The sequence below is a fragment of the Rhinopithecus roxellana genome, chromosome 6, assembly GCF_007565055.1.
Source record: "Rhinopithecus roxellana isolate Shanxi Qingling chromosome 6, ASM756505v1, whole genome shotgun sequence".
Taxonomy (NCBI): Eukaryota; Metazoa; Chordata; class Mammalia; order Primates; family Cercopithecidae; genus Rhinopithecus; species Rhinopithecus roxellana.
Genome location: NC_044554.1, coordinates 107,900,930 through 107,927,463, shown reverse-complemented (window position 1 = coordinate 107,927,463; position 26,534 = coordinate 107,900,930). Strand labels below are relative to the sequence as shown.

The 26,534-nt window shown below is 59.8% G+C and overlaps 1 protein-coding gene across 1 annotated transcript in view; it reads right to left on the bottom strand.

The window, feature by feature from the left end:
* LOC104675265 (SCO-spondin) overlaps positions 1 to 26,534 on the bottom strand; it is a 58,211-nt gene that overhangs the window by 11,739 nt on the left and 19,938 nt on the right. The window contains 43 exon segments of the mRNA XM_030932768.1: positions 591 to 758; positions 958 to 1,167; positions 1,661 to 1,816; positions 1,966 to 2,007; positions 2,334 to 2,557; positions 2,674 to 2,804; positions 3,928 to 4,094; positions 4,378 to 4,577; positions 4,681 to 4,777; positions 5,108 to 5,308; positions 5,539 to 5,709; positions 5,829 to 6,020; positions 6,112 to 6,158; positions 6,699 to 6,868; positions 7,880 to 7,959; positions 8,084 to 8,254; positions 8,403 to 8,609; positions 8,803 to 8,855; positions 9,507 to 9,601; positions 11,638 to 11,783; positions 12,000 to 12,131; positions 12,520 to 12,690; positions 12,869 to 12,915; positions 14,157 to 14,409; positions 15,083 to 15,247; positions 15,559 to 15,643; positions 15,645 to 15,733; positions 16,999 to 17,090; positions 17,272 to 17,397; positions 17,481 to 17,610; positions 17,735 to 17,857; positions 17,958 to 18,137; positions 18,871 to 19,035; positions 19,120 to 19,290; positions 20,693 to 20,836; positions 21,120 to 21,290; positions 22,781 to 22,838; positions 23,587 to 23,659; positions 24,186 to 24,336; positions 24,416 to 24,560; positions 25,264 to 25,391; positions 25,501 to 25,719; positions 26,032 to 26,136. Coding sequence (XP_030788628.1) covers positions 591 to 758; positions 958 to 1,167; positions 1,661 to 1,816; positions 1,966 to 2,007; positions 2,334 to 2,557; positions 2,674 to 2,804; positions 3,928 to 4,094; positions 4,378 to 4,577; positions 4,681 to 4,777; positions 5,108 to 5,308; positions 5,539 to 5,709; positions 5,829 to 6,020; positions 6,112 to 6,158; positions 6,699 to 6,868; positions 7,880 to 7,959; positions 8,084 to 8,254; positions 8,403 to 8,609; positions 8,803 to 8,855; positions 9,507 to 9,601; positions 11,638 to 11,783; positions 12,000 to 12,131; positions 12,520 to 12,690; positions 12,869 to 12,915; positions 14,157 to 14,409; positions 15,083 to 15,247; positions 15,559 to 15,643; positions 15,645 to 15,733; positions 16,999 to 17,090; positions 17,272 to 17,397; positions 17,481 to 17,610; positions 17,735 to 17,857; positions 17,958 to 18,137; positions 18,871 to 19,035; positions 19,120 to 19,290; positions 20,693 to 20,836; positions 21,120 to 21,290; positions 22,781 to 22,838; positions 23,587 to 23,659; positions 24,186 to 24,336; positions 24,416 to 24,560; positions 25,264 to 25,391; positions 25,501 to 25,719; positions 26,032 to 26,136 — 6,051 coding nt within the window.

Genomic DNA, 26,534 nt, shown 5'->3' with positions numbered 1-26,534 from the left:
AGTGAGTTCCTCTCACCTCCTGTGAGTTCTCAGCACCTACCCTGGTACCCAGTAAATGTTTGCAGAGGTGGACTAAATCTGTGGGTCTCAAAAGCCAACAGTGTTACCTGGAGCCTGTGTCCCCCCCAGAGGGTGGGTGGGGATAGAGGAGGGGAGCCCTGGGGGAACCCATGCCACAGGGCTGGTGAGCTGGGGAGGGCTAATTAAAGAAGCTGAAGCTTGGGGGTGACAGGAGGTGGCACAGGCTCAGCTACAGTCACTGGCTCCATCCACCACCCACAAGTGCCACACCCGCTCCTGACAGGGCCACTGTCAAAGCCTCCAAAAATCATGACAGGACTGGGTGGTTCTTTCCCACCTCGGGGGTGGGACAGCCGAGAGGAGGAGCTCTCCTGTTGGTTAGGGTGGCCGGGGTGGATCTTTGGGCCTTGGCACAGACAACAGACACGCTCAGGGTATCCTTGCCCAATGCCAGGCCCAGCCATCCACCCAGAGGGCTCAGTTTCCAAACTGGCCCATGAGGTAGCAGCCGGGCCCCATGCAGAGTGGAGCCCAACAGGGGTGGGACAGGACTATCACCATTGACATACCACAAGGCGTGGGATTGCAGAGCCGGGCCTGGTGCCGCTCCCCAGCACAGGGGGCACCCCCGTTCTTGGGTGGGGGGCTCGAGCAGCTGCGGCTTCTCAGGGATTGGCCTCCCCCACAGCTGCGGTCACACCAGGACCAGGGACTCCAGCGTGACCAGTCCCCGGGCACTGTGTGGGAAAGAGAACGGCCACTTGAGGGGTCGGCTCAGGTAGGGCCCCCACCTCTCCCACGAGCCCAGGTCAGGATCTGGTGCGAGAGATGGAAGTGCCACACAGGTAGGCTGGATGCCTGGGAGGGGGCACTGATGCCAGGGGCCTTCCAGGGGCAGAGCCTAGGGTACGCCCTGGTCTCCCCCAGCTGCCTCACCTGGGCAGGCTCGTAGGTTACAGAAGCGCCGCTCTTGGTAGGCAGTAAGGATGTCGGGACACCAGTGCCCGCTGGGCCCAGGAGGACGGTATGCCCGCAGGCGGCGCTGCTGACCCACCCCGCAGCTGCGGGAGCAAGGTTCCCACGGGGCCCAGGAGGTCCAGGAACAGTTCCCAGCTCCACAGCCAGGGCCAGGGCACAGGGGCAGCTCTGTGACACAAAGCGGAGCTGGAGCCAGTCCCAGCTGCACGACACCTGCCCAGCCTTTCCTCTCTGCTCCCAGCTTAAGGGTAGAACTCCACCACCCAGGCCAGCCTCGTCCAGAGCTCTGGGCTCTCAGTCTGGATCTGACATTGACTACTGTGCAGCTTTGACAACTGGGCCTCAGTATCCCCTTTTCTCATCGGGGACAGTAATCCCAGACTCACAGGGCTGCAAAGGGATTTGGGTGGGACCTCTGGGTGGCTGGAGAGTTCAGCGCACACACAAGAGAACAAGGAATGTGCTGGAAGTTGGGCTCCCCAGCAGCTGCTGAGGTTGGCAACGAGGACCCAGAGCCCGGAGTCAGACACTGATTTGAAATGAGATGTCAACACTAGAAACCAATGATTACTTGAGGGGTATTAGATGTTGGGACTTGGGGGTTACAATGAGTTGTCTGAGGGTGGTGGCTGGGGTCAGAGGTTGAGGCTGGAAGGTACACCTGTGCACGAGGGCAGGTTGCAGGGGCGCTCCTGTAATGGGTCACCCATGGTGCAGTTAGCCAGGCAGAGGCGGGTGCGGCTGCGCCATGCAGGGCGAGCAGGGTCCGTGCAGCTTCTGGAGCAGGGGGACCAGGAGGACCACGGGCCCCAGCCACCTGGGGGAGGGAGTGGGGAGGGCACCTCCTGGGATGAGTCGGGCCTGAGCTTCAGCCTCTCCAGGAAGCAGGGGATGAGGAAAGGGCCCCTGGACTTGCTCTTCCCACAGGGAGGCCATGAGGCAGAGGTGCAGGGAGTCTGGAGCTACCTGGAAGGCCTGTCACTGGCTCCAACGTGGACCCTTCAGCCCCTGTGCCAAAGGAAACCCCACTCAGAAATGTTTTTGTACCCATAGTGCACCAGGACCACTGGCAGCTGGCACTGCGGGCTCACAGCTATCTAGTCCAGCCCTCCTCAGCTTGAGCTCCTGTGGATACCCAGGCCCCAAGCACAGCACTTCCCTGCAGGATCAAGGCCTTTGCTCAAGCCATTCCTTTCCTTCCAGTACTGGTCAAAGTTCCCTCCCTCCCTCCCTCAAAACCCCTCAGATACTGCCTCCTCCAAGAAGACCTCCTAGATGTTTGTCCAGTGCCATCCTGACCCCAGCCCTGCCCACCACCTTCCTGTTGTCCTTACCAGGGCAGTCTGGGCTGGGGCAGTACTCAAGGCCCTGGCGGGGCCCACGGCAGCCCTGAACACTGGGGACAGGCATGGGGAGCACACACTGGCGGCTGCGGGTGCGGGTGCCCAGCCCACCACAGGAGCGGGAGCATGGGCCCCACGGGCTCCAGGGACCGAAACCACCATCGGCCTCGAAGCAGTCCTCCAAGGAGCAAGACAGTGTCCCATGTGCACAGGAGCTGGGGGAAGAGCCAGGTTAATCCAGCCCAGGTGGGGTCAGAGGGCAGACTGGGGTTCCTGGTCTCTTACCCCTCCCTCCACTGAAAATCTCCTTGACCCTCACCATCCCCCTCACCAGTTGCCGCAGCTTGTATGAAGTGTCTGACCCGAGCCGAGCTCATCTCCAGGCCCGAGGGACTGACCAGGGTCACCTCTGATGGCTCCCAGCTCCTGCAGTAGCCAGGCTGTCAGCACACAAGGGCACTCCTGGGGAAGTGGGGCAGAGGAGACAGCATTACAGCACAGGCCACCCACCCAGGGCTGTGCACATCCCCTGGAGAAACTTGGGGAGGGTCAGTGTGAGGACCCAGAAGAGGGCTTCAGGCTCCAGGAAAGCATTTCCAGGAGCAGGGGGCTGTTCACCCACGTCAGGTGCATGAGCACACCATGAGAGGGACATGGCCTGGGCTTGGCCTGAGCTGGCTTCCTCACACAGAGTGCCCAGCAGGACACAAGGAGGTGCCAGCACAGGCCCTCACAGACTCAGATGCGGTGCGGGGGCAGAAAGAGCCTGAGCCAGGAATCGGGATGTTAGGTTTGGGTCTGGCTCTGCTGCTGTGTGTGACCTTGGTGTGTCCCCTCCCCTCTCTGGGGCTCACTGTCACCATCTCTAGGTGTAGGAGGTGAGACCAGGTAGCTGCTCTGGTCCCTCCTGGCTATGGCATCCTGGAACTCTGGCTCAGGGGTGGCCACTGGGCAGCCAGCCTTAGGATTAGGAAAGCGATCCGTGTGCCCGTTGGGCTCAGCAGAGCAGAGCTGGCCCCGGCTGCCGCTGGGATCCACAGCGGGGGACCAGCTGGCGCCAAGGGGAGTGAAGGTGAGGGGCACTGTTCCCACAAGTGTGTGATAGGCAAGAGAGGGGTGGTGAAGACCCATGCCCCACAGTGGAGGACAGGAAGGTGAGGCTGGGCCAGTGAGGTTGGGGGACATGAGAACCTGGCAGGAAACTGCCCCTCCCTGCCAGAGTGAGGGGTCAGCGGGAAACACAGGGGCAGATGAGAGCCCCGGCGGGGTTGGGAGATGTGCCGGTCAGGAGCAGAGGCCAGGCAAGTCCAGAGGCGGCAGGTGTCCCCCATTCCCGGGGAACCAGGGACCCCGGGAGTCTGCATCTAACTGTGCCTGCCCCCGACGCTGTCAGCAGAAGCCTCAGGTGCCCTCACCAGCCTGTATTCTGCTTAGGGGTCTGCCCAGGGGCGACAGGGTCTGCAAAAGTGACAGACATGACAGAGGGGACAGGTAAAGGAAGGGCAGGCAGGGCGAGGAGTGGTGGACAGGTTGTGGGGTGGACAGGTTGTGGGGTGGACAGGTTGTGGGGTGGACAGGTTCTGACCTGCACACAGGCCAGGCGGTGCTGGAAGGTGCCCTCGGGGCAGTGGCAGCCCTCCTCGCAGCCCTCAGAGAAGCAGCCCATCTGCTGCGTGATGTGGGCACAGGAGAAGGGGCATCCCTCGCCGGGCTGGCACTCGCGGTACAGGCGGCCGGCCGGGCAACCTGCCTCTGAGGCAGCAGCCACATCAGCACCTGCTCCAGCCCTGGCCCTCACTGCCCACCTCAGGGAGTGCCTTTCACCTGCCCATCTCCCCGCCATGGGCACTGCCCCCTCCCACAGGCTCCCACAGTCTGGCTGAGTCCTCCTTCACTTGTCCATTGATGGTGGGAGGGCACTGGGGGACAGGTGGGGGTGAGGAGGGAGAGGCCAAAAGGCAACCATGAGTCAGGGTCAAAAGCCAGGATGGGACTCAAAGGTCAGAGGGGGGTTAGGCCCCGGGCTGGCGCTCACCTCTGCAGACCTGTGTGCTGCATGTGCGGCTCTGGCGGGCAGGCCCTGGGCAGGGAGGACGGGCACAGCGCCGGGAGCGCGGCTGCTCCCCACCCCCACACGAAACACTGCAGTCTTCCCAAGGGCCCCAAGAGCTCCACACCCCAGGGTCCGGGCAGCCGGGCACCTCCTGGCATTGCAGAATGCCTGCCACACAGGTGCTGGGGACAAGGGAGGGACTTCAGAGACAGGACCAGCCCCATGCCCTGAGGGCTCCCCTCCTGGGCTCTACGCACCTCCCTGTCCCCACTTTTCTTGGCTTACCAGTTGTCGCACGGCCCAGTGACCACCTCTCCCGGTTCCAGGCTCTCCCAGGAGCTAAATCTAGACCCTGCTGACCGACTCTGGTTCTCAGGGATCCCTGAGGGGCACAGGAGTGGGGGGTGGGGGCTCCAGACAGCTCAGCTCCCCCCATCCATCCTTTCTCCCACCCCATGGCCTTCTACTCCCCACCCTCTTGCCTCTACTGCATGGCACCCTATGTCCTGAACAAGGGAGGTAGACGCTTCAACCAGACGGCCCTGGGTTTGGGGGTGGGGGGTGGGGTGGGTCGAGGGACACAAAGGCCTAGAGAGCTGGTAATTGCTCATTTTTGTCCTGCAGCCCCAGGCTGGGCCCCCGAGGAAGTGGCACAGGAGCCGGACAGGTGGCACTGCAGTGCTGGGGCCTGGGGGAGAGGGGAGGCACTCACCCATGGCTCCAGGCTGGTACTGGCAGCGGCAGCGGGCCAGGGGTATGCACAGCCCATCCTGGGAGAGCTGGCCCAAGGGGCACCCACAGCTGGGCTGGCAGCCCGCAGAGCCTGGCTGGCACACACTCCCAGGGGACAGGTCCTGGCAGGAGCGGGGGCAGGGCTGCCCACAGGGGTGCAGGCTCTGGCCACCCCCACAGTCTATGCAGGAAGAAAACAGAGAGGGTGGTCACTGAACGGCATCCTGAGGGATCTGCAGACCTCCTGCCATGCCTATCTCCCAGTTGGGCCCGCCACCTTGACCAGATCCATGATTGATGGCCTGGGAACTGTCCCTTGAGAGAGTGACATGATGTGTGTGGAGGTCAGAGACCAGAGTCGGCATCTCCCTAGACTTAGAGGTGCCCTCCCAGACCTTACTGAAGCCTGACCTGTGCACCGGGTGGAATTGTCCTGGCAAGGGCGACTCTGCGTGTGGCTCCCAGGGCAGGGCCTTCCTCCCTCAGGGGTGGGGGGCCGGCTGCATGCCCGGCTCCGGTGGGACTGCCCCAAGCACGTGTCGCAGGAAGACCATGGCCCCCATGGGCCCCAGGCTCCGTCCACTGTGCCAGGAAGACAGATCATCGGCATTAGGAGGCCCAGGAGGCCCCAGGTCAGCAGGGTTGGAGCAGGGGTTTAGGGCCTTTTGCGGGAGGGACGTGGGCCTCATGGGGCATCACACCTGGGCACGTGGCGGAGCTGGGGCAGGCCTCCCTCTGATGCTGGGCCCCTGCCTCCCCAGTCTCCCCGGTGCATGGGGCACCCCCATACTGAGGAGTGGGGCAGGCACAGGCCCTGGAGCGGCTCCTGGTCTGGTTCCTGCAGGGCTGGGAACACATTGTCCACTCCGACCATGGGCACCAGCCTCCAGGCACTGTGAGGAGAACGGAGGGCACTGGGGTGCAACCCGTCCCTTCCCCGGTCCCAGGCCCCCCTTCTTACCTCCCTCCAAGCTGGGCATATACCTGGGCAGGGCAGGTCTGTGCAGTTCAGCCTCCCCTCCAGGCAGGTGCTGAGCAGGGGGTGCAGACACAGAAGGAAGAGGCAGCAGCTCAGTCCCACCCCAAACCCTAACCCTGCACCCCCTCCACTGCCTCTCCCCTCCCCTCATCCTTATAATTGATCCTCAGGTTCTCCCAGACAGTGCTCCATCCCCCAGCTCTCCAGTGCCTCCCCATCCTGCTCCCTGTCCCACTTAGTTGGCCCTCTCAGAAGGGGTCACCAGCTGATGCCTTCTCTTGACGAAGGACTACAGGTACCCGGGAGCCAACTGTGTGGTCAGATGGGTTGTGAATGCCATATCTGTCACTCCTCCTGCCCAGGCTCCTCCTGCCCAGACCCCTCTTGCCCCTGAGCACACGCCCAGCCCCTGCAGACACACAGGCTTAGCTTCAGCTTCCTCGCCTGTCACACACGGGTCATGGTGCCTGCCCACATCTGCTCAGGGATTGTGGGGGCATCCGCAGAGACTCCGGAGAGCTCAAGAGCATGGGATGAAGTGGGGTGACTCCTGCTGGCATCCCTGCCTCCCGCCACGGCAGGGGCCCCTTACCAGTGGTTGCAGCCATCAGGCCTTGCCAGCTGAGCCCCCGGATGGTGCCACCGCCCGGTCAGCAGGTCCAGGCAGCCACAGTGACCCGGCTGCACGCAGATGGCCCCGTTGGAGCTCAGTACCTGGCCTGGTGGGCAGTAGCAGCCAGGCTGGCAGCGCCACACGCAGTGCTGGGGGACAGTAAGTGGGGGGCCATCAGCAGACAAAGGGAAGCTATGCAGGGAAGACAATGGAACAAGGGGCTGGGGAGAAAAGTATGACAGAGGCCTCACATTTTAAACACAGAGTACACCTTGTAGTGCCAATGAGAAAGGCAGGAAGGGGACCCAGCCTTGCAGTTTCCACTGGAGTCTCTGAGTTGGCCCCTCCCTGGGGGTGGAGGGGAGGGAGGAGCAGCTGAGGAGGTTCCCTTTGGCTCCCTGGGGCAGGAATTTGGAGCTAAGTGTTCCCAAATGTAAAACCCCAATTCCAGCGAGTGACCTGGACTGATGGCCTGGGACCTGGGGCATGTCCCAGACCTCTCTAGAACCTGGAGAGCTGGCTGGGCAAGGGGGCAGTTTGGGAAGGAGCTGGGAGGTCCTGGGGCGGCTTGGAGCAGGCACTGCCTGCAACGACCTTCTCTTCTCGTCTAACTCCTCCTCTTTCTCCTCCCTGTCCCCATCTCCCTTAGCACCTCCACACCCAAGGCCTCGAAGCCCTCCCTCATTCTTCACGGTCCCCTACTGTGTCCGTTCTTTCATGCATGTCCGTCTTGCTCAGCCCAGAATGTGGGCTCCGTGGTGACCCTATGTCTGCTTGCCTTTGTGTCCAGGGTGCCTGGGTGGGCACACAGTGGACACCCACTCCCCCACCCACGCACACATGCAGGTCTAGACACCAACGTGCTCATGGGGTTCGAGATGATTTCCCCCTTCCTTTGTGTTTATGCCATTTTTGTCATAAATGTCTGATCTACAGATAAGGGCTGTTGGGTGAGGCTGTCTCTCTGTGGGGCAAGGCTGGTGTCTCTCTGGGACGGGCTGGCATGCTCTGTGAACTGAAGCCAGAGCCCCCACCCATGCCCACCTGTGCTGGGCTGTCCAGGCCCCAGCAAAAAGAGGCCATGAGCCCAAAGCCATGCCCTGCCCTCCCGCAAAGTGGGCCTTGGGTCAGGTGGCAGTACCAAGGGAGCTGGGACTCACCACTAGGTCATCACAGGAGCGAGGGCATGGAGGGCCACAGGGACTATACTCTGCCCCTTCAATGGCGGTGCAGTTGGTCACTGAGGGCAGACAGGATGGGCTAAGAGCTGTGTGGGGTCATCTACCCTGGCCTGTCTCCCTGGAATGCTTCCTCTAACTCCCCTTCCTCCATCCCTGATCCCCACCCCCATCCCTGGCAGGTACCTGGGCAGGGCAGAGCCTGGCAGGCCTCCCCCTGGGCCCGTGGCCCCTCGCAGTAATCCCCGAGGCCCTGGGGTGGGGGCTGGTCACAGGCCCGGGTCCGGCTCCGCAGGCCTCCCCCACAGCTCCGGCTACAGTGGGACCAGGGCCCCCATGGACCCCATCCCCCAGCTCCTGGGGGGACAGCACAGGAAGGAGTGAGGAGGGGCTTAGCTGGGGCCAGGGGGCAGTTGGTACAAGGCAGCAGCATCCACAGCGCACAGTGGGCACCACCCTGGGCTCCGCAGGAGGGTCCAGGCGGGCAGGGCGGGCAGGCACTCACGATCACACCCCGGCAGGAGACATGGCTCCTCCTCAGCCTCGGGGCCTGGGCAGAGAGGTGTGTGGGTGGCTGGCAGGGACAGCGGAGCCACAGTGGATGGTGCTGCACTGGGGGACCTGGCACAGAACCGGTGCCGATGGCGTCGGGCAGGGCCACAGGAGGCTGAACACTGGCTCCAAGGGGTCCAGGGTGACCACGTGGGCTCACCTAAGGGATGCCCAGGAGGCAGGCAGGCAGGAGGCAGACAGGCACAAGCTGGACAGGCTAAAGATGGAGCATGGTGCCCCTGTTCCCCACCTCTCCTGATGGCTTTCCTCCCCCAGTCTCAGCCCTGGCCCGCTTCTGCAGCCGAGGGATGGGGGAGCTGGGGTGCAAGTCAGAAGTGGGGATGCTTCCTTACCCTCCACACAAGTCCAGGAGCTGCAGTTGGCGATGAGCCCAGAGACACAGGAGCTGTGGGGAGCAGCAGAGGATCAGGTGGTCCATGGGCTGCATTGTGGCCCCCCAAACCCTCAAGTTCAAGTCCTAGCCCCAGTCCCTGGGAATGGGAGCTTATTTGAAGATGAGGTCTGTACAGAGGTGATTGGGTTAAAAGGACGTCACTGAGGTGGCCCTAGTTTTAATGCATCTTGTGTCCTTTAGAAGAAGAGAAAATGTGGGAAGATGACGTGAAGAGACAGGGAGAAGGCCACCTATAGGTCAAGGAGTGCCAAGGATTTCCAGCAAACTCCCAGAAGAGGAGAGAGGCCTTGAACAGTCTCCCTTGTGAAAGGAGCCTACCCGCCAACACCTTGATCCTGGGCTTCTAGGATCTGTGAGACCATCAGGGGCCACTGCTCAAGACCCTCCTGCAGTGCATGGCACTTGGTGGCAGCAGCCCCACGAGGCTCACACAGGTGGGGAGAGGGAAGACAGATGGGGGATGGGGGAGGGAGGGGTATAGGCAGGTGCAGCCTTAGAGGGCTGGACAACTGTCCCGAGGGGCTGGGGGTGGGGGGCACGTGTGTCTCTGTCCCCAACTGGAGCCAAAGTCCCTGCCTCTGAGGAGGGACAGCGAGTCCTCGGAAGCCACAGGGCCATAATGAGGTGGGGGCGGTGTCTCACCAGTTTTCACATGGACGAACCACAGTGCTGCCTGGAGGGTAGAGGTGCCCCTCGTGGGCACAAGGGCAGTCCTGGGTGGGCACACACACGTTGTTCTGGAATCGAAACCCTCTATCATCTTCTGGCTCCAGATGGGCTGGGCCTGGGCTCCCCACCCCTGGTCACAGCCAGCATGCAATCCTCAAGCTCCCCCTTAAAAGCCACCCACCCTCCTTCCACAGCCATGCAGCTCTCCCCACTGCCCTCCTGCCGGGCAAATGCAGACCATCAGCTTGGGGGCCATGGGGGCATGGACCCTCCAATTTCTAGGAGAAAAAGACCATCTTAAATTGCAGGACATGAGACTGAACTGTCAAATCCCCATGAAGTTAGCCATGAAAACATGAACTGTGCAATTTGCACAGCAATGGTAGGAAAAGACACACTTTCATCAACAAAATAAAAACAGAAAAACATGGTGCACAGGCGGACCGGACAGAAGCCCTTCAGATTTAAAATAAACAGCCGTCTTGTGGCGCACGATTCAAAGTCGAATGCTCTGAAGTTTACGCGCCAGGGCCTGGGAAGCACTTTCCCTGCGCCGTCTCACTGACTCCTGTGACTGGCTGTAATTTTACCCTAATTTACAAAGGCAGGAACTGAGGCACGGGAATACTACCCCCAAGCTCGCTGGGCTACTAGTAAAAGAGCCTGATTTGAACTCAGATATGATTACAACATGTCCCTTAACCACACCCTATGACTCACCCCACGGCTTTGTTCAATCCCACCATGCAGCCAGCATTTCCTAGCCCCAATTCCCACCACCCTCTGACTAGAATGGCCACCTCTCTGCTCTCCAATCTCAGATCTTCAAGTGCAGGACCACCTCCTCCAGGAAGCCTGCCATGCCTCCCTACTCTCCACACCCTCCAATCTCTGATGTTCAAGTCAGGACCACCTCCTACAGGGAGCCCTCCATGGCTGACCTACCCCACTCCACAATGTGCAAAGCTCACTTCCTGCCCATCTGATGGCTTCATCTTCATTTTAGGGGCTCTGGGTCTGGTTTCCCCAGACTGGATGCTTCTTGAGGGCAGAGACTACTACTTCCCCACAGAACAGCTTAGCCAGAGACTAAGCATAGAGTAGGTGCTCGATAAATAACTGGTGATAACATACTGAACAGAGCACTTGAGCAGGGACAATTCACAAAGACCTTCTAGACCTATCACCATTTTTTACCAGTGAAGAAACAGAGGTGGGTGGTCCATGGGCTGCATTGTGGCCCCCCAAACCCTCAAGTTCAAGTCCTAGCCCCAGTCCCTGGGAATGGGAGCTTATTTGAAGATGAGGTCTGTACAGAGGTGATTGGGTTAAAAGGACGTCACTGAGGTGGCCCTAGTTTTAATGCATCTTGTGTCCTTTAGAAGAAGAGAAAATGTGGGAAGATGACGTGAAGAGACAGGGAGAAGGCCACCTACAGACCAAGGAGTGCCAAGGATTTCCAGCAAACTCCCAGAAGAGGAGAGAGGCCTTGAACAGTCTCCCTTGCAGCCCTCAGAAGGAGCCTACCCGCCAACACCATGATCCTGGGCTTCCAGGATCTGTGAGACCATCAGGGGCCACTGCTCAAGACGCCCCCGCAGTGCATGGCACTCGGTGGCAGCAGCCCCAGGAGGCTCATACAGGTGGGGAGAGGGAAGACAGATGGGAGACAGGGGGAGGGAGGGGAGAGGGATGAGACCTGCCCAGGATCTCAGGCACTCAGTGACAGCAGCCCCAGGAAGCTCATACAGGTGTGGAGAGGGATGACAGATGGGGGACAGGGGAGAGAGGGGAGAGGGATGAGACCTGCCCAGGATCTCAGGCACTCAGTGGCAGCAGCCCCAGGAGACTAACACAGGTGGGGAGAGGGAAGACAGATGGGGGATGGGGGAGGGACATGGGAGAGGGATGAGACCTGCCCAGGATCCCCTGCTGGTTCCTGCCATGAGTTCAGTACCCTTTCCTCAACCTTGCAGGGTCTCCCTGTCTCCAGCCCCACACCCTTTGTTCTTCGCTGTCCAGATCCTGCCTGTCCCTTCCCTGCCACCCCACAGTCCCCAAGCTGTGTGGAGGCCTTGCTGGGGCCAGGCAGGGGGACACTCACCAGCAGGAGCATCCCAGAGGGGCAGTGGCAGCCAGGGTGGCAGGTCTTGTTAGTCCCTCTTGAAGCGCTGAGCTCTGCACAGGAGGCAGGGCCCTGGGCACAGTCCAGCCACTGCTTGCCCCTGGGACACACGCCAGGCACTGGCCCTGGGGACATAGAAGTTGACAGCCCAGCCCCAGAGCACTCAGCTCTCCCCTGAGCTCCCAACCTGGGAGAGGCACCAGCTCTGGGTATGGGTGGGGTGGTCATAGGGGCTGCACAATGGCTGAGGGACAGGGCTGTGCTGGGGTGGCGGACAGGGGGTTGACAGTGCCCTGGGTTGGTAAGAATGAGAACTGGAGGGTCCCCAGGGCAGCCCTCACCTGTGCAGGGCTGCAGGCCACAGGTGGAGAACTCCATGGGGCTGTGCAGGCCACTGCCCCGGGTGCGGTTCCTGTAGCCACCACCACAGGGCACGGAGCACGGAGACCAAGGGCCCCACTCCCCACCAGGACCTGGGGGTGGTACCCAGGTCACCAAAGGCCCTGCCTCTCGTGCCCACCTCACCTTCTCCTCCTCCCACCCAGACACCCCTGGGATCCCTCCACCGCTTCACCTGTAGTGTCATATCCTACCTAAGGTGCCTCACACCTGCTTGAGGGGCTCTAGTATTCGGCCTAGAACTGGGCTGGTCTCTAGAGAGAAGCTGGGGCTACTCTGAGGAGGGGCCCTGTTAGGGAACAGACCCTCAAGGAGTCTCTGGGGACAACCTCTTAGTGGCATCTCTTAATGAAGTCTCTTGCACTTCCCTGGAGGTTCAGGGTGGGGGGTGATGGGAGTCTTCTTGGCTTCTCTCTGGAAGGTTCTTTAAGGAGGTCTCAGGATCTCAGTCCTAGCTCTCACCTCGGCATGGCCGCAAGCTGCAGAATTCAGCCTCCATGGTGGGGCCTTGGCACTCAGCACCCCCAAAGGCAGCTGGGGGTGCAGTGCCTGCCCGGAAGCGGCGCCGAATGCCCACGTTGCAGCTGCGGCTACAGAGACTCCACGGGGTCCAGGGACTCCAGCCACAGGCCACTGCCAGGGCGTGTTGGGGGCAGAGGGCGTGTGTGTGAAACCAGGTCAGTCTTTTCATACCCTAACTTCCCTGGGGACCACTGAGCTCCCAGGAGTTTATCTCAGAAAGGGCCTAAGTCCCCTGTGGTCCCTGAGGACCCACCACTGCCCAATTCCTGTGCCCCAAGCATGGGGGTACCTGGGCAGTGCTCCGAGGTGCATGCCATCTCACCAGAGACACAGGTGCTGCAGAGAGAGGGGGCAGTAAGGCTCTACCTGGCCATCACGGCCACAGTCAGCCCTTACCCCCGGGGAAGCAGCTGAGGCCACTGCAGAAGAGAAACCCGAGGGTCTGGGGTGTGAAGCCTGCTGCCCACGTCCTCTGTGGAGTTCACGATGCACACTCAGTGAGCCCCACAACTCCCAGGCACTGTGCTGTCCTTTGTCCCAAGGTCTCATCCATTTGTATTTATTGCGAAATGACCTCGAGGGCCGGGGCCAGGTAGGAGGGATTTAGAGAGAGCTGGAGTTCTTCTAGGAGGGAGAACTGGGTACTTCTCCACACTTGCTGTTCTCTCCAATACATGTTGTAAAGCCTATTTATCAAATACTGGAGGTCCCAGAAAAAGATCAGAGACGAAAAGTGAGAAAGAAAGGACAGGAGGGAGGAAGAATGAAGGAGGAGGAAATCAAAGGAGGGGCAGGGTACATAAAGTAAAAAGTAAGAGGGAAATGAAGAATGGCCCGGGTGCAGTGGCTCATGCCTGTAATCCGAGCACTTTGGGAGGCTGAGGCAGGTGGATCACCTGAGGTCAGGAGTTGGAGACCAGCCTGGCCAAATGGTGAAACCCTGTCTCTACTAAAAATACAAAAATTAGCCTGGCATGGCGGTAGGTGCCTGTAATCCCAGCTACTAGGGAGGCTGAGGCAGGAGAATTGCTTGAACCCGGGAAGTGGAGGTTGCAGTGAGCTGAGAGGCGAGGTTGCAACGAGCTGAGATCGCACCACTGCACTCCAGCCTGGGCGACAGAGCGAGACTCCATCTCAAAAAAAAAAAGAAGGAAACGAAGTGAAAGAAAAAGAAAAAAGAGGGAAATGGCTTGAGCACCCTCTGCTGGCAGGTCCTGATGTCAGCTTTGGGTATTGGGCACTTGAATGTTTCTGAACAGAAATCAAGTGGATCCCGGGTATGAAATTATATTCAGGAAAGAGAACCAGAGAAAGCTGTGATGAGAGGTTAGACCCCCTCCCATCTCTAGTTCTATCATAAATCGCTCCATCGATCTGAGACCCAATCTTCCCATAAGTCAAATGGGGATGACCACTCGCTCTAGTATTCCCAAGACCCTGCCTGGCACCCGTGGTTGCTGTGTTGTGTTTGGGGAACGGAACACCCCACCATGGGTGTGTTTGTGGGAGGGAGCCCACACCTGCCCACCTCTGGATCCCTGGCCCCTCTCCCACCCTGCCCCCACGCTATGACCCACCAGTTGTTGCAGGAGTCCAGGCGAGCCATTGCTCCTGGTGCATAGAGCTGCCCGTGCAGCTGGCAGGGGCACTGACTGCGGGGCAGGCAGCTAGCATTGTGCAGGAAGAGACCAGAGGGGCAGGCGCAGCCAGGGGCGCAGAAGCCCGAACACTCTATCCCAGGGCCATGCGTCAGGCACAGCCGAGGGCAAGGACCCCCCTCCTGACGACACTGCTCTGCTGAGCGGAACACCATGTTCTCTGGGCACTGGGCTGGATAGGAAGACAAAGCAGGTCTCAGCAGGGGCAGGAGGGATGGGAAGGGATGGGAAGGGAAAAGAGGCAGAGGTGTGGAAGGGAACCTGCAAGCAGGGCATGGGGCAGCAGCCTGCCGGGCAATAGTGTGCCAAAAAAGCCACGCCTCCTGCCCCTACCCTCACAGCTTTGCTCCAGTGTCTGGGATGGCACCAGTACACAGTCATGGCTTGGCTCCATTTTAATACAAATATTCTTGAAAACAGACCACAAGGACTCCAGTCATCTGGGATAGGAGGAGCGCTCAGAGGACGAGAGAGAGTAAGGAAGGGGCCAGGAGCTTCAAGCTACGAACTCTGCTCCCCCACGATTCTGGCCGTGAGTGTGTTCTGCCCTGAGGAAGGCCAGTCTGACTCCCTCAGGGAGCCTGTTCTCTGGGGAAGGAGACCTGCCTCCATCAAAGAAGAGCAAAGGGCTGAGGGGCTACAGCTGCTGGGACCTGGTCCCAGGCAGGAGGGAGAGGCAGGGAGCTAGAAGAGACACAGGAAATCCCAGGCTCCGTTAGCTCCAGGAATTACCTGGCCTGGAGTCAGAGGACAGTGATGGGCGAAGGTGAGGGTGGGGAAAAGGTCAAAATCCCCAGGAGCTGGGCCAGGGAGGCCCGCTGCAAAACAGGCAGAGAGTCTGGTACCTGCGCAGGGCTGCGTGTTGCAGTCCCTGGTCTGACTGTGGGGTCCTGGGCACGAGGTGTCCCCAGGAGCCAAGCTGGAGCAGCTGCGCCCACGTGTCTGGATGCCTCCATCACAGGGGGCTGAGCAAGTGGACCAGGGAGCCCACAGACCCCAGATGCTTGGCACTGCCAGGAAGAGCCCAATCCAGAGTCACAGACACCGGCATGGCAAAGACAGTCCAGGGCAGGGCATTGTGGGGCTGGAGCTGTGTAGCTTGCAGAGTCTTAACTGCAGCCTCTAGCTCCCACCAACATCTACCACTCAGGCTGGCTTCCTGCGTGATGGCTGGGGTGGGAGAGGCTTAAGGACAACAGCCAGGTTTGCTCCAACCCTTGGCCCCCACTCCAGGTGTCTAGAACCGGCTCAAGGGGGCATTCTTCTTTGCTTCTCATCCCACCCCAGTGTCCGAGCCACACCTGAGCCTGAGGAGGAGTACCTGGGCATACAGGGGGGCTGCAGGGCTCCTCCTGGGTGGCCTCTCCTGGGCAGGATGAATCCCCAGGGCTGGGGCAGAGTCGGGAACTGACTACGCCAGCCAGGGCCCCCTCCGGGGGCAAGGCAGCTCTGGGAGCAGGAGGACCAGGAAGTCCAGGGCGTCCAGCCCAGCACCTCTGCGGAGGATGAACAGGACAGGCCATTTGTGCAAAGGCCTTTTCTGGCAGGGCTGGGGAGGGTCAGGGAGCCTGGGTTAGGTCTGAGAAACTAGGTGGGCAGAAGAGCGCTCACAAGGAGGGAGGCTGCTCTGGGCTCAGGGTGCAGCCTCTGCCCCTTCTCAGCTCACTTGCTGGGACCCCCCCCTTCTCCAGTCCTTTTTTCTGTTTTGGGGGGTTGAGGACAGGACCTGTCAGCTGGAGTGCAGTAGGCATGCTTATAGCTTGCTGCAGCCTCTACCTCCTAAGCTCTACCTCCTAATCTCCCATCTCAGCCTCCCGAGGAGCTGGGACCACAGACGTGCGCCACCACGGCCAGCTACATTTTTAATTTTTTTTTTTTTTTTTTTTTTAGAGATGGGGTCTCTCTCTGTTACCCAGGCTGGTCTTGAACTCCTGGCCTCAAGCAGTCCTCCCACCTTGGCCTCCCAAGGTGCTGGAATTACAGGCGTGGGCCACCGCACCCGGCCTCCAGCTCCACTTCTCAACCTCCAGAGCCAGGCACGGAGCCTCCTGTGAACCTGGGCTCGACTACATTCCCACATCTCTCTCCTGGACTCGGACAGCACCTCAGCAGGAAGGACTACCAAAAATCCTCATGTTTCCCCCAGATCAACGCTTCCTGATCCTTCTATGCCAGAAACTAATTAAGAGTCCCTGTGGACACTGTCAATGTCCCACCAGCTACTCCCCACTGGCCCCTCTTTCCCTCCTACTACAAGATCCTGGCCCAGACCCTGGATGTACCCTGCCTCTCTTCCCTCTCCCCTCCCCCACTCCTCTTGCTTTCCCCTTGCCCACCTCATCCCATTGCCCTGCACACCAGTGAGGCTGGGCCTGCTCTGCAGAGACCTCCATTGACACAGGCACTGTCTGAGGGGCACCCGGTGGGTGGAAAGAGGGAAACCATCTGGCACCTTCATCTGGCCTCTAAATGCTGCTGCTGGCCTCCCTCAAACCCTCAGCCTCACCTCTCTCTCCCAGCTCTGCAGTCGTCTGCTCCACCCAGGCCAACCTGCTCCTGGTGCCCGGGCAGTCTGGGCGGGAGTCTGCCTCTCTCCATCAAAGCCCCTCCACCAAGGCCAGTTCAAGGGCTGCCTCTCAGACTGCAGAGGCGTTACCAATCCCCCACGTAGAGTGGCCAGTGGGTCCCATCCTGTGTGTTCCCAGGGTACAGAATTGGGAGGAAGAAGAGGGGGCTCCTGCATCCAGGCTCCCAACTATACCTGTCCCACACTCTGTGTGGCAGCCCTGCAGTTCCTGCCTGTCACCTTCACAGGGGGCGCCTCCCCAGGCTGCTGGAGGGTTGGAGGGAGACCTGGGGAGAGAGGCAGCCCTCAGCACCTGCTCTGCTCTCTCCCTGCCCTCACTCCTGCCTTCTTCATCCTTCATCACCTGTCCACCATCTTCCCCCTACCGCCCCCTCAGGGCTGGCCTGGCTCCTTGCCTCCCTGGCCCCCACCATTCCTTCTCACACTGCCACCCACCCCGTTACACACCTGAACCTGGCCCTCACTCCAGAGCCACAGGAGCGGTCGCAGGGAGCCCAGGAGGACCAGGCTGACCAGCCGCAGGGCAGGGGGCAGCCCCCTGGTTGGCACAGCAACTCCCCCTTCTCACACACGCTGCAGGGGAGGGAGAGGCTGAGGAACTGGTCAGGGCTGGGGAGACCCCAGCACAGTGCCCTCCCTGGCGCAGCCGCCCTCACCATTGGCTGCAGTTGGCCAGGACGAAGGACACGCCTGGCCACTTCAGCTCTTCGCCCACTAGGCAGGGGCACTCAGAGAGGGGCAGGCAGCGAGTGTCATGCAGAAGGAGTCCCGAGGGACAGCGGCATCCTGGCGTGTGTGGAAGAGGGCACTCAGTCCCAAGGGGCACAGCAGTGAGGGGAAGCTGGAGACTGGGGGCTGGTGGGCCTGGGTGGGCACCCCACAGTTTCCCTGCAGGCCAGGTCTGCCTCACCTTCCACGCAATGCCCACTGCAGCTTCTGTTAGCTTTGGGATCCAGGCAGGAGGGTGGGCACAGGGGCACTAGCCCCTTCTGGCACAGATCAGCACTCACATACACACGGCCTAGCTCGCAGTCTGGTGGGAGATGGGCACCAGGTGAGCCTGAGTGCTGGGAGGTCCAACTACCTCATGCCCACAGTGCTCTCTTCCTGCCCCCGGCCCAGCTCCCCCTTACCTGTGCCACCTGAGCAGGGCTGCAAGCCGCAGGGTACCCTCTCTTGGGAGGGCCCGGGGCAGGGGGCACCGCTATTCTTGGGTGGGGGGTCCACACAGCTTCTCCGGCGACTCTGATGGCCACCCCCACAGGAGACACTGCAGGGCCCCCAGGCCTCCCACATGGCCCATGCCCCAGCCACTGTTGGGGAAAGAAGGACCAGCAGGAGGGGCCCAGGAGACACAGGCTATGAGAGAGTGGCTGGAGCCAGGGCTCCCCTCCTTCCCCAGCCTGGGCAGTGGCCAGCAAGGCAGCCAAGGGCCCTGTCCCAGGCACTCCACAGCTCCTCTTCTGTCCCAGAAAACCTCCCCTAGGTGGCAGGTGCCTGGAGAAAGGGCTCTAGGTGCCTCCCAGGACAAAAGCTCTGCTCCCCGGGAAGGGGCTGGGACTGCGGGGATCCTGGGGAGAGCTGCCCTGATGGCAGCTGTAGGGCCATCACAGCCGGGGAGGAGCCAGGGTGGGGCTGAAGAGGCCGCTGTATGGGGAGCCCCTCTCTGCCATGCACAGAAGTGGGTGAGGGCCACTCCCTTGGACTGATGGAATAAAAGAGCGACAAGGCCTTCAGCATGGCACCCAGGGACAAGTGGCACAGCCGGCTGACATCTGAGGCCCGGCTCCAAACACCCCCACACGTCATCTCCCTTAATCCTTGCAGTGCCTTCTGAGGCAGGAATGACCATTATTTCCAGGCTATACACAAGAACCTGTCTCGGCTCAGGCAGGAAAGGAGGGCAGGGCTGGCCGGGAGGGTCTCAGATGGAAACCCACCCCAGGTTTCCCACCTGAAGGGTCCTGAGGAGACTGGATGGGGGGCTTCCCCACTTTCCTCTGGGAGCAGGGGCTTTCCTGAGGGAAGGCTGGGGTGCAGGGTTACCTGGGCAGGCCTGCACGAAGCAGGACTGGCTTCGGAACCGGTCAGGTGGGCAGCTACCCCCTGGCAGAGGTGGTCGCAGCAGCTCCTGGCGCTGGAAGGTGAGGCCCAGGCCACAGCTGCGGCTGCAGCTGCTCCAGATAGACCAGGGGGCCAGCACACAGTCCACTGCAGGGGAATAGGGGCTGGGGCTCAGAGGGGCTCATGCAGGAGGGGGCCCTCAGGGCTGCCCCTACCCTTGCTGGCACATACCACAGCCATCCTCATCCGAGCCGTCCTGGCAGTCAGGCCGCAGATCACAGCGCCGCTCAGCAGACAGACACTCCCCGCTGCCACAGCTCAGCTGGCTTGGGGAACAGAGGGCCCTTGAGGCTGGAAGCCCAGGCAGGGCCATGGTAGGCACCGTGAAGGGCACAGTGCTTGCTGCTCACAAGGCAGGGAGAGAAGGGAGCCACATAAGTAGATTCCTGGCTGGATGATACACTCAGCCCATTAACTCAGGCCAAGAGCCGAAGTGAGCTTGCTGACTGGAGTCCCTGGCCTCCCCTTCCTACTAATGCCTCCTGCATCCCATGCCCAGAGCAGGCTTCCTTCCACAATGTATTGGTGAGACCATGGAGTCTTTGGTCTACACAAGCTCTCACACAGAGATTCTAGACGCTTAGGTACCTTCTTTCTGAATGTATACTCCCTGGTGTGGCCATTCTTGTGATTAGCATTTGATTTCTTTGGTCATGATTGGAAGACTAAGCATTGATCACAGTGATCTACTTTGCATGGATGGATGGATGAATAAATGAATGGATGGATATATGGGTGGGTAGATGGAAAGATGGGTGGATAGATGGGTAGGTGAATGGATGAATGGATGGGTGTATGGGTAGAGGCGTGAATGGATGGATGAGTGAGTGGATGGATGGATGGGTAGATGAGTGAGTAGGTGAATGCATGGGTAGCCGATGAATGGATGAATACAGGGGTGGGTAGATGAATCCATGGGTGGATGGATGGGTGGCTGATAGATCCATGGGTGGGTGTCAGGTGGATGGATGGATGAATGGATGGGTGGATGGATGGGTGGCTGACAGACGAATGGATAGAGGGGTAAATGGATGGATGGAAGGGTGGATAGATGGGTAGGTGGATGGATGGATGGGTGGCTGATGTATAGATGGATAAATTGAAGGATGGATGGGTGGATTGATGAATGGATGGGTAGATGGACGAATGGGTGGCTGACTGGATGGGTGGCTGATGAATACATGGATAGAGGGTTAGGTAGGTGGATTTAGATGGATGGATGGATGGATGGATGGATGGATGGATGGATGGGTAGATAGATGCATAGTGGCTGGCTGGATGGGTGGATGGATCGATGATGGATTTGTGAGTAGACAGATGGATGATAGGTAGCTGATGAATACATGGATAGAGGGGTAGGTGGGTAGGTGGATGGATGCATGGATAGATGGATGGGTGGGTGGGTTAGTGGATGGGAGGGTGGGTAGATGGAAAGATGGGTGGCTGATGGATGGATGGAGGGGTAGGTAGACTGTTGGATGGGTGAGTAAATAGATGAGTCTCTTCAAAGGTCAAACAGGTTTTATAAAACAGACTGAGACCCAAGGCCTATTCTATTCCCCATCTTGACCATACCCAAAGACACACAACCCTCCTGTTTTTACCCATTCCCTCCATTCCCTGCTGCCCAAGCCTCTCCAAGATCCTTTCCAATATGAGCTACAAACGAGGGCAGACACTTTCCTACACTGAAGGATAAGTGCCACCCCCTACCCACAGGACAGCAGGCCCTCCAGCAGCTCACCGCAGTGCCTCTCGTCGGAGCCGTCGAGGCAATCCTCCCTGCCATCACACACCTGCGCCTGTTCCACGCAGCCCAGCACCTCACAGGGCATCTGGCCGGGGCCACACTGCACAGGTGGGAAGGGCCCTGGGGCGACGCTCTGGCCTGTGGGCACCACCACAGCTGGCTGACCAGTCACTTGGCCTGCCCTATCCTTTCTCCTTTGTCACCTCCCTGAAGCCCCCAACCTCCCTCCTCTTGGCATCTGCTATTCCTCACCCTGCCTATCTTGGGATAATAGAAAAAGGGTAAACTGGGCTAGGACACTTGGGTCCTCCCCAAAATGACCTTGAGCTGTGTGATCTTGAACAAAGGGCCTCTGTCCCCCTCACAAGGAAGGTGGACTCACAGAGGCTTTGCACACAGGTAGAAGGGCTTGGCGTCTTACCAGCAGGGGTCGCTGGAGTCACTGTGTGTGGGGTCAGCACCATCACAGCTGCCATACCTGGTGGCAGGGTCCTAGCCTCCATCTGGGATATGGGGGTGGTGGTCACCATCTGCATGGATTCCCCATGGTGAGGTACCCCAGAGGCTGGGCCAGGACTCACAGGTCTTGTCTCTGTGGGTGGAGGTGGAGGGAGGTGAGGCTTACCCAGCTCCCCTTCCCAGGAAAGGAAGATGGGGGCCCTTGAGAGGGTATCCCAGGCTTCTGGGTGGTACAAAGTAATCACAGGTACTGCGGACCACACCCCGCCTTCTGAGAGGCCTCGGATCAAAAAAATCCAAGGAGCACAAGAAGGGCTTTGGCTGAAAGTAGAAGACTTGTTTTGATCTGAGATTTTTATTCTATTCCCAAGAAGAAACACATGGCAACTTCCAAGTTCAAACTCACCATAAAATAAGATATTTAGGGAGAGAAAGAACTGAGGTCATTTTAACACAGCAGCAGAGGGAGTAAACACTACCATAGACTCAGGGTGAGTTCGTTGCTTCTGTTGTAAACAAACAACAACAAACTGATTTTGGGCTTCCTGGCAGCTACAGTGAAAAGAGTTAAGAGTCTCATTTTCTGGCAAGAGATGCATTCAAAGACAGCCTTTTTTTTTTTTTTTTTTTTTTTTTTTTTTAGAACCAGACTGAGAATGAAATTAGAATGTATCCCATGGGTCTGCATGTTACGGATCTGTGGGGTAGAATCAATTGCTTTGTCTGCTTTTCACAAAAGACACAGAAACAGTCCGGCCAGGTTCCGAATAACTTCCATCAGAACTCACAGGGAGAGGCCACAGTTGTCTATAAGGCCTTCTAGTGTCACAGATGGGGAAAAGCTGAGGCCCAGGCAGGTGGCACGGCGAGGCACAGGGGAGGATGAGCCAGAATGAAAGAGCAGCCCTGGCGCCCTCACCCTCCTTTCTCTCCAGCCCCTGCTGCCCCAAGCCTCACCCAGGTCCTTCCCATAGGGGCTAGAAATGAGGGCAGGAACCCCCCCACACCAAAAGCCCTCTTACTGACCCCCATCCCTGCAGGACAGCAGGCCCTCTAGGAGGCAGCTGTCTGCTGGCTAGCAGGGAGGTGAATAATCAGGTAGCTCCAGGGAGGCCGGTTCACAACCAGGCAGAGCCCCTTCCTTTCTTATATAGGAGCACGCCAACTTCATGACCACATCCAACCCCCGTGCCCACTTAAGAGACATTTGCTGCCAGCAAATGCTTCAGAAAAGGGGGCTTGGCTCTATGGATGGTGAGCAGAGGGAGTGCAGGCTGCAGTCAAGTGGCCTCCCACCCCCATGGGGGAGACATGTCCTGACCAGGCATCTGGGGAGGCAGCCACATTACAGGGCACAGGCTTAGTCCTGGGAGCTGGCCTGGAGCCACCCGCCCTGCCTACCTGTAGCCCACATACCTTGGAATCCCAGGGGGTGGGCAGAGGCAGGACCTAGTCATGTCCAAAGTGACCAGTGTCTCCTCCCTGAGCCAACTCTGTGACTTTCTCGGTTGTGGGGAAGTCAGGGGTAAGGGGATTTGAACCCCTGAGTTGTAACTGCCCCTGGCTCTGGAAGAACAGGTGGGACAAGGGTTTGGGGAGGGGGCCTGGAGTCTGTGCACACACCTGTTGGGGACGTGGGGGACTCCTGTCCGGGAGGCCAGCGCTCAGTCTCTGCCAGGCCCTGCAGAGGGAGAGGGCTGAGCACCCTGCACAGCCCCAGGCCCTGAGGGCAGCTCCCATCCCCTGAGGATACAGCCTGGGCGCTCACAGTCCCAGCACTGCTTCCTGTCCATCTTCCTCCCCCGCAGCCCAGGGTAGAGCTGAGGATGCAACTGCGCTTCCAGGCACCAGCCCACTGCCCTCAAGGAGCTCAGGGACTTTATTCTCAGCAGCCCACCATGGTGATCCATTTCAGCTCCTGCCCCTCAAACTCCCCTTCCCCCATCCAGTGCACATGTCCCCCCCTACCCCACCCACACACTCTGGGTTCCTGACCAGGCTATTCCAGGTAGGAAGATGCTCCCCGCCTTCTTCTCCACACTACAGACACCCCTCTCCAGCCCTCAAGTCTTGTCCCGGAAGCCCCTGGGGACCCGGGCACAGGGCTCTTTTCGGCTCTGAGCACCAGATGCCCTGGTGCCTACCCTGTGGGCATAAGCTCCCTATCAGAGGTTCAGGCTTCTCTTGTCCCCAAACCCCTCTGGGCCCTCGCTCTGCCTGCACATCTCTGCATCTCTGTGTTGCCCCAGCCCTCAGCCCTCTGCCAGGCACCGGGAAGCCTCCTGAGAGCAGTACCAGGGAACACACAGGAGGAAACGCTGCGGAGAGGGGAGATGCCGCCAGCTGGTGCAGGAGCAGGGCCGGTGAGGCCGGGAGGCGAGGTCCCTGTACCCTCACTCCACCCTCTGGGCCCAAGGCTCCACACTCACCTCCCTGAGCCAGTGCAGCAGCTGTCCCGGCTGGGCGGAGGAGAGGGCCAGGGTCTTGGCTGTGGAATGGAATCTGGGGAGAAAAATAACCAGAAGGGCTCCAGGGCCTCCCAGCGCCAGGGCCCCGCTTCCAGGCAGGGGCGTCAGTGTGCTTTTGCTGGGCCTGGGGTCTTCGCTGGGGTGGGCATCCAGGAAGGACTCTGCCCACTGAGGCTGGACAAAGGTGATGTTCCCAACAGTAGCTTCCAACTTGACCAGTGGGTTAGAATCACCTGAGAGGCTTGTAAGACACACATGACTGCGCCCCACCCCTGCAGGTCTGGGCGGGCCCGAGAACCTGCCCTTCTAACAAGTTCCAGGTGCTGCCAATGCTGCTGGTCTAGGGCCCACACCTGGAGAATCCCTGAATCAACTATGAGAAAGGCAGGGAATCCTAGAATCCAGGTGGGAAAGGGCCTTGAAGGCACCCAGCTGCAGCTCCTCAGCATGCAGAGTCTGGGCACCTGGGGGGTGAAGGCAGTGTTGGGCCCCTCCCACATGGCTGTCCCCTCGAAGGCCAGGCCAAGGGCGTGAGCTACACACAGCTGGCCACAGTATACCTGCCAGTGCCCTCAGGCGGCAGCACACAGCCCTCCTCATCCGAGCCATCCTTACAGTCCAGAACACCGTCGCACAGGCTCCCTCTCAGGGCACACTCACCACTGGCACAGCGGAGTCCAACCCCTGGGCACAGAGGTGCCGGTGGGGACCCTGTGTGGAGGACGTACGGCTGAGGGCTCCTCCCATGGCCCCTCTCTCTCCTGCCCTGCCACCCCTGTGCAACCTGTACCTGGCTCACAGCCCAGCAGCTCCACCCGCAGGGGGACATCGCTGTGGTGGGCATCGCGGGGCCACACCCTGACAAACCTCGCCTGCACCATCTGGCCAAAAGTCCATACGGCAGGGTCCAGGTCGTCCCAGTGTCTAGGGAAAAGCTGCCGGCAGAGGATGCTGCTGACTGAGCTTCACCTCTTTCTCAGGCTGACCTCATGACTTTGAGTGACCCCACTGTTTCCCCAGTTTTCATGGCCATCCCAGAGCCATGCCCCCCACCCTGGCAGTAGGAATTGGGCTCTCAAGGCTGGAGGGAGCTGGTCCTGGACTGAGCTCCTCCTGCTGAGCTGGAGGTGCCCTGAGGGCAAAGGCCAGGTCCTATTCACTGCTGTGTCCCCAGGGCCTGGCTCGGCACCTGGCACAGAGCGGGTGCTCCTGAAACAGCTAAGACTTAACACACAGCATGGACTGACTCCTACCGCTTCGTGCGGTTTGTCTCCGGGAAGGATGCAAACCCCCTGAGGGGAGGGCTGTGCCCAGGCTGCTCTCCACAAAGACCTGCGTGGGTCTGGGCTCCCAGAGGCCCTCAGTGAACTTGGTGTCTCCCCACCCTCTCTCCCTTGTAGGCTTCACATACCTGCCCTGAGTCTGAGCCACTTGGATGGTTTCCAGCATCCATGTGACAGTGGCACCCAAGCCTCAGCTCCACAGAGCACAGTCCCTGCTACTCACCAGGTATTCAACAAGCATCGAATGCAGGCCATGCCCCTCGGGGAGACTGGAAGGCCCTTGGGGACAAAGACTATGGAACCTACAAAAGGGCATGGTGGGCCGCTGGCCCTATCGGCCTTGGGCGGGTGGTACCTTGGGCAGGGGCAAGATGCCAGGCAGGATGTCATGATAGTCAAGCCAGCGTAGACCATTGCTGCTGAACTGGAGTGAGAAGCTGGCAGCAGACGCGTTGGAAGAGCCAGTCTCTGGCACTATGATGCCTGGGGAGGGAGGGGTCAGGGCAAGAGCAGAGGTCAGAGCTGAAGGAGCTACACCTGCCCCCGCCCCATCATCACTGCCTCCCCCTCAAGCACTGCCCTCCTCACTGACCAGTGAGGTTCCGGGGCTGAAGCAGGTCCAGCTGCAGGTAATGGGGCCGAGTGTGCCATTTGGCGTAAGCATAACCTCCAGCGCGCCGTCCGTGAGGGCTGGGCTCCTGGGTAGGAGCCCCCATGAGGGCAGCCTGGGTGGGGTGTTCCAGTTGCTGGGACGATGCATGCAGACTCCCCTCGGCCAGTCCTGCCAGCCCCAGGGGAGAATAGCAGGGGTCTGGGTGCAGAAGAGAGAGACAGGTTGGAGTAGGGTAGGACAGAGGGTGGCAGGAGTCTTCAGGGACATGGTTAGGAAGTTGCACGGGGAGCTAGGGGATGTGAAAGGCTCACACGGGTGACTTTGGCCCAGGGAGGGAAGAGTCAAGAGAGGCAACTTAAGATAGGATGACTCCCAGATCCTTAGGATGACCATCCACTACGTGCAGGACAAGGAGGATGTCCCCGAGGGCCTGTTTCCCCTCCCAGGTTGGATAATCCCTGGGCAGCGTGGCCCCTCTCAGCACTGCAGGGCACTGCACACATCCCTTACCTCCTGGTGGAGGCAGAATGTAAGTGGCCAAAGGGAATCTGATCTGGGGACTGGGAGCCGGAGCTGCAGCAGGAGTGGCCATGGGCTGGACTGTCTGGTTCTCTCCTGTGGGAGGAGACTTCAGGATTAGGAGACAGAGACCAAGAGGCTCACAGTTCCTGGCCCAGCACTCAGGCCTCTCCCCACTTCTTGAGCACTTTCTCCCTGCTGAATTCCCAGAACAACTTCCTAGCTGGGAAAGGTCCCTTCTCCTTCCCTTGGTGTGAATCGGGGGCTTTCACGTCCGCTGAGTATTTAGAGAACATAGAGTAAAACTGCCAGCCTGAAACTATTTTCAGCCCAGGACCCAGCAACTGCAGTTCCTAACCCAGGGGTGCTGACACCAAAAAGGCACCCTCATGGGCATTAGAAAGGGGTTGCCTCTGGATGAAAGCAGCTCTGTGGGCTGGAGTCTAGGCCCCAATCACAGCTAACTTGCACGGTGAACAACCTGTGCAACTGAG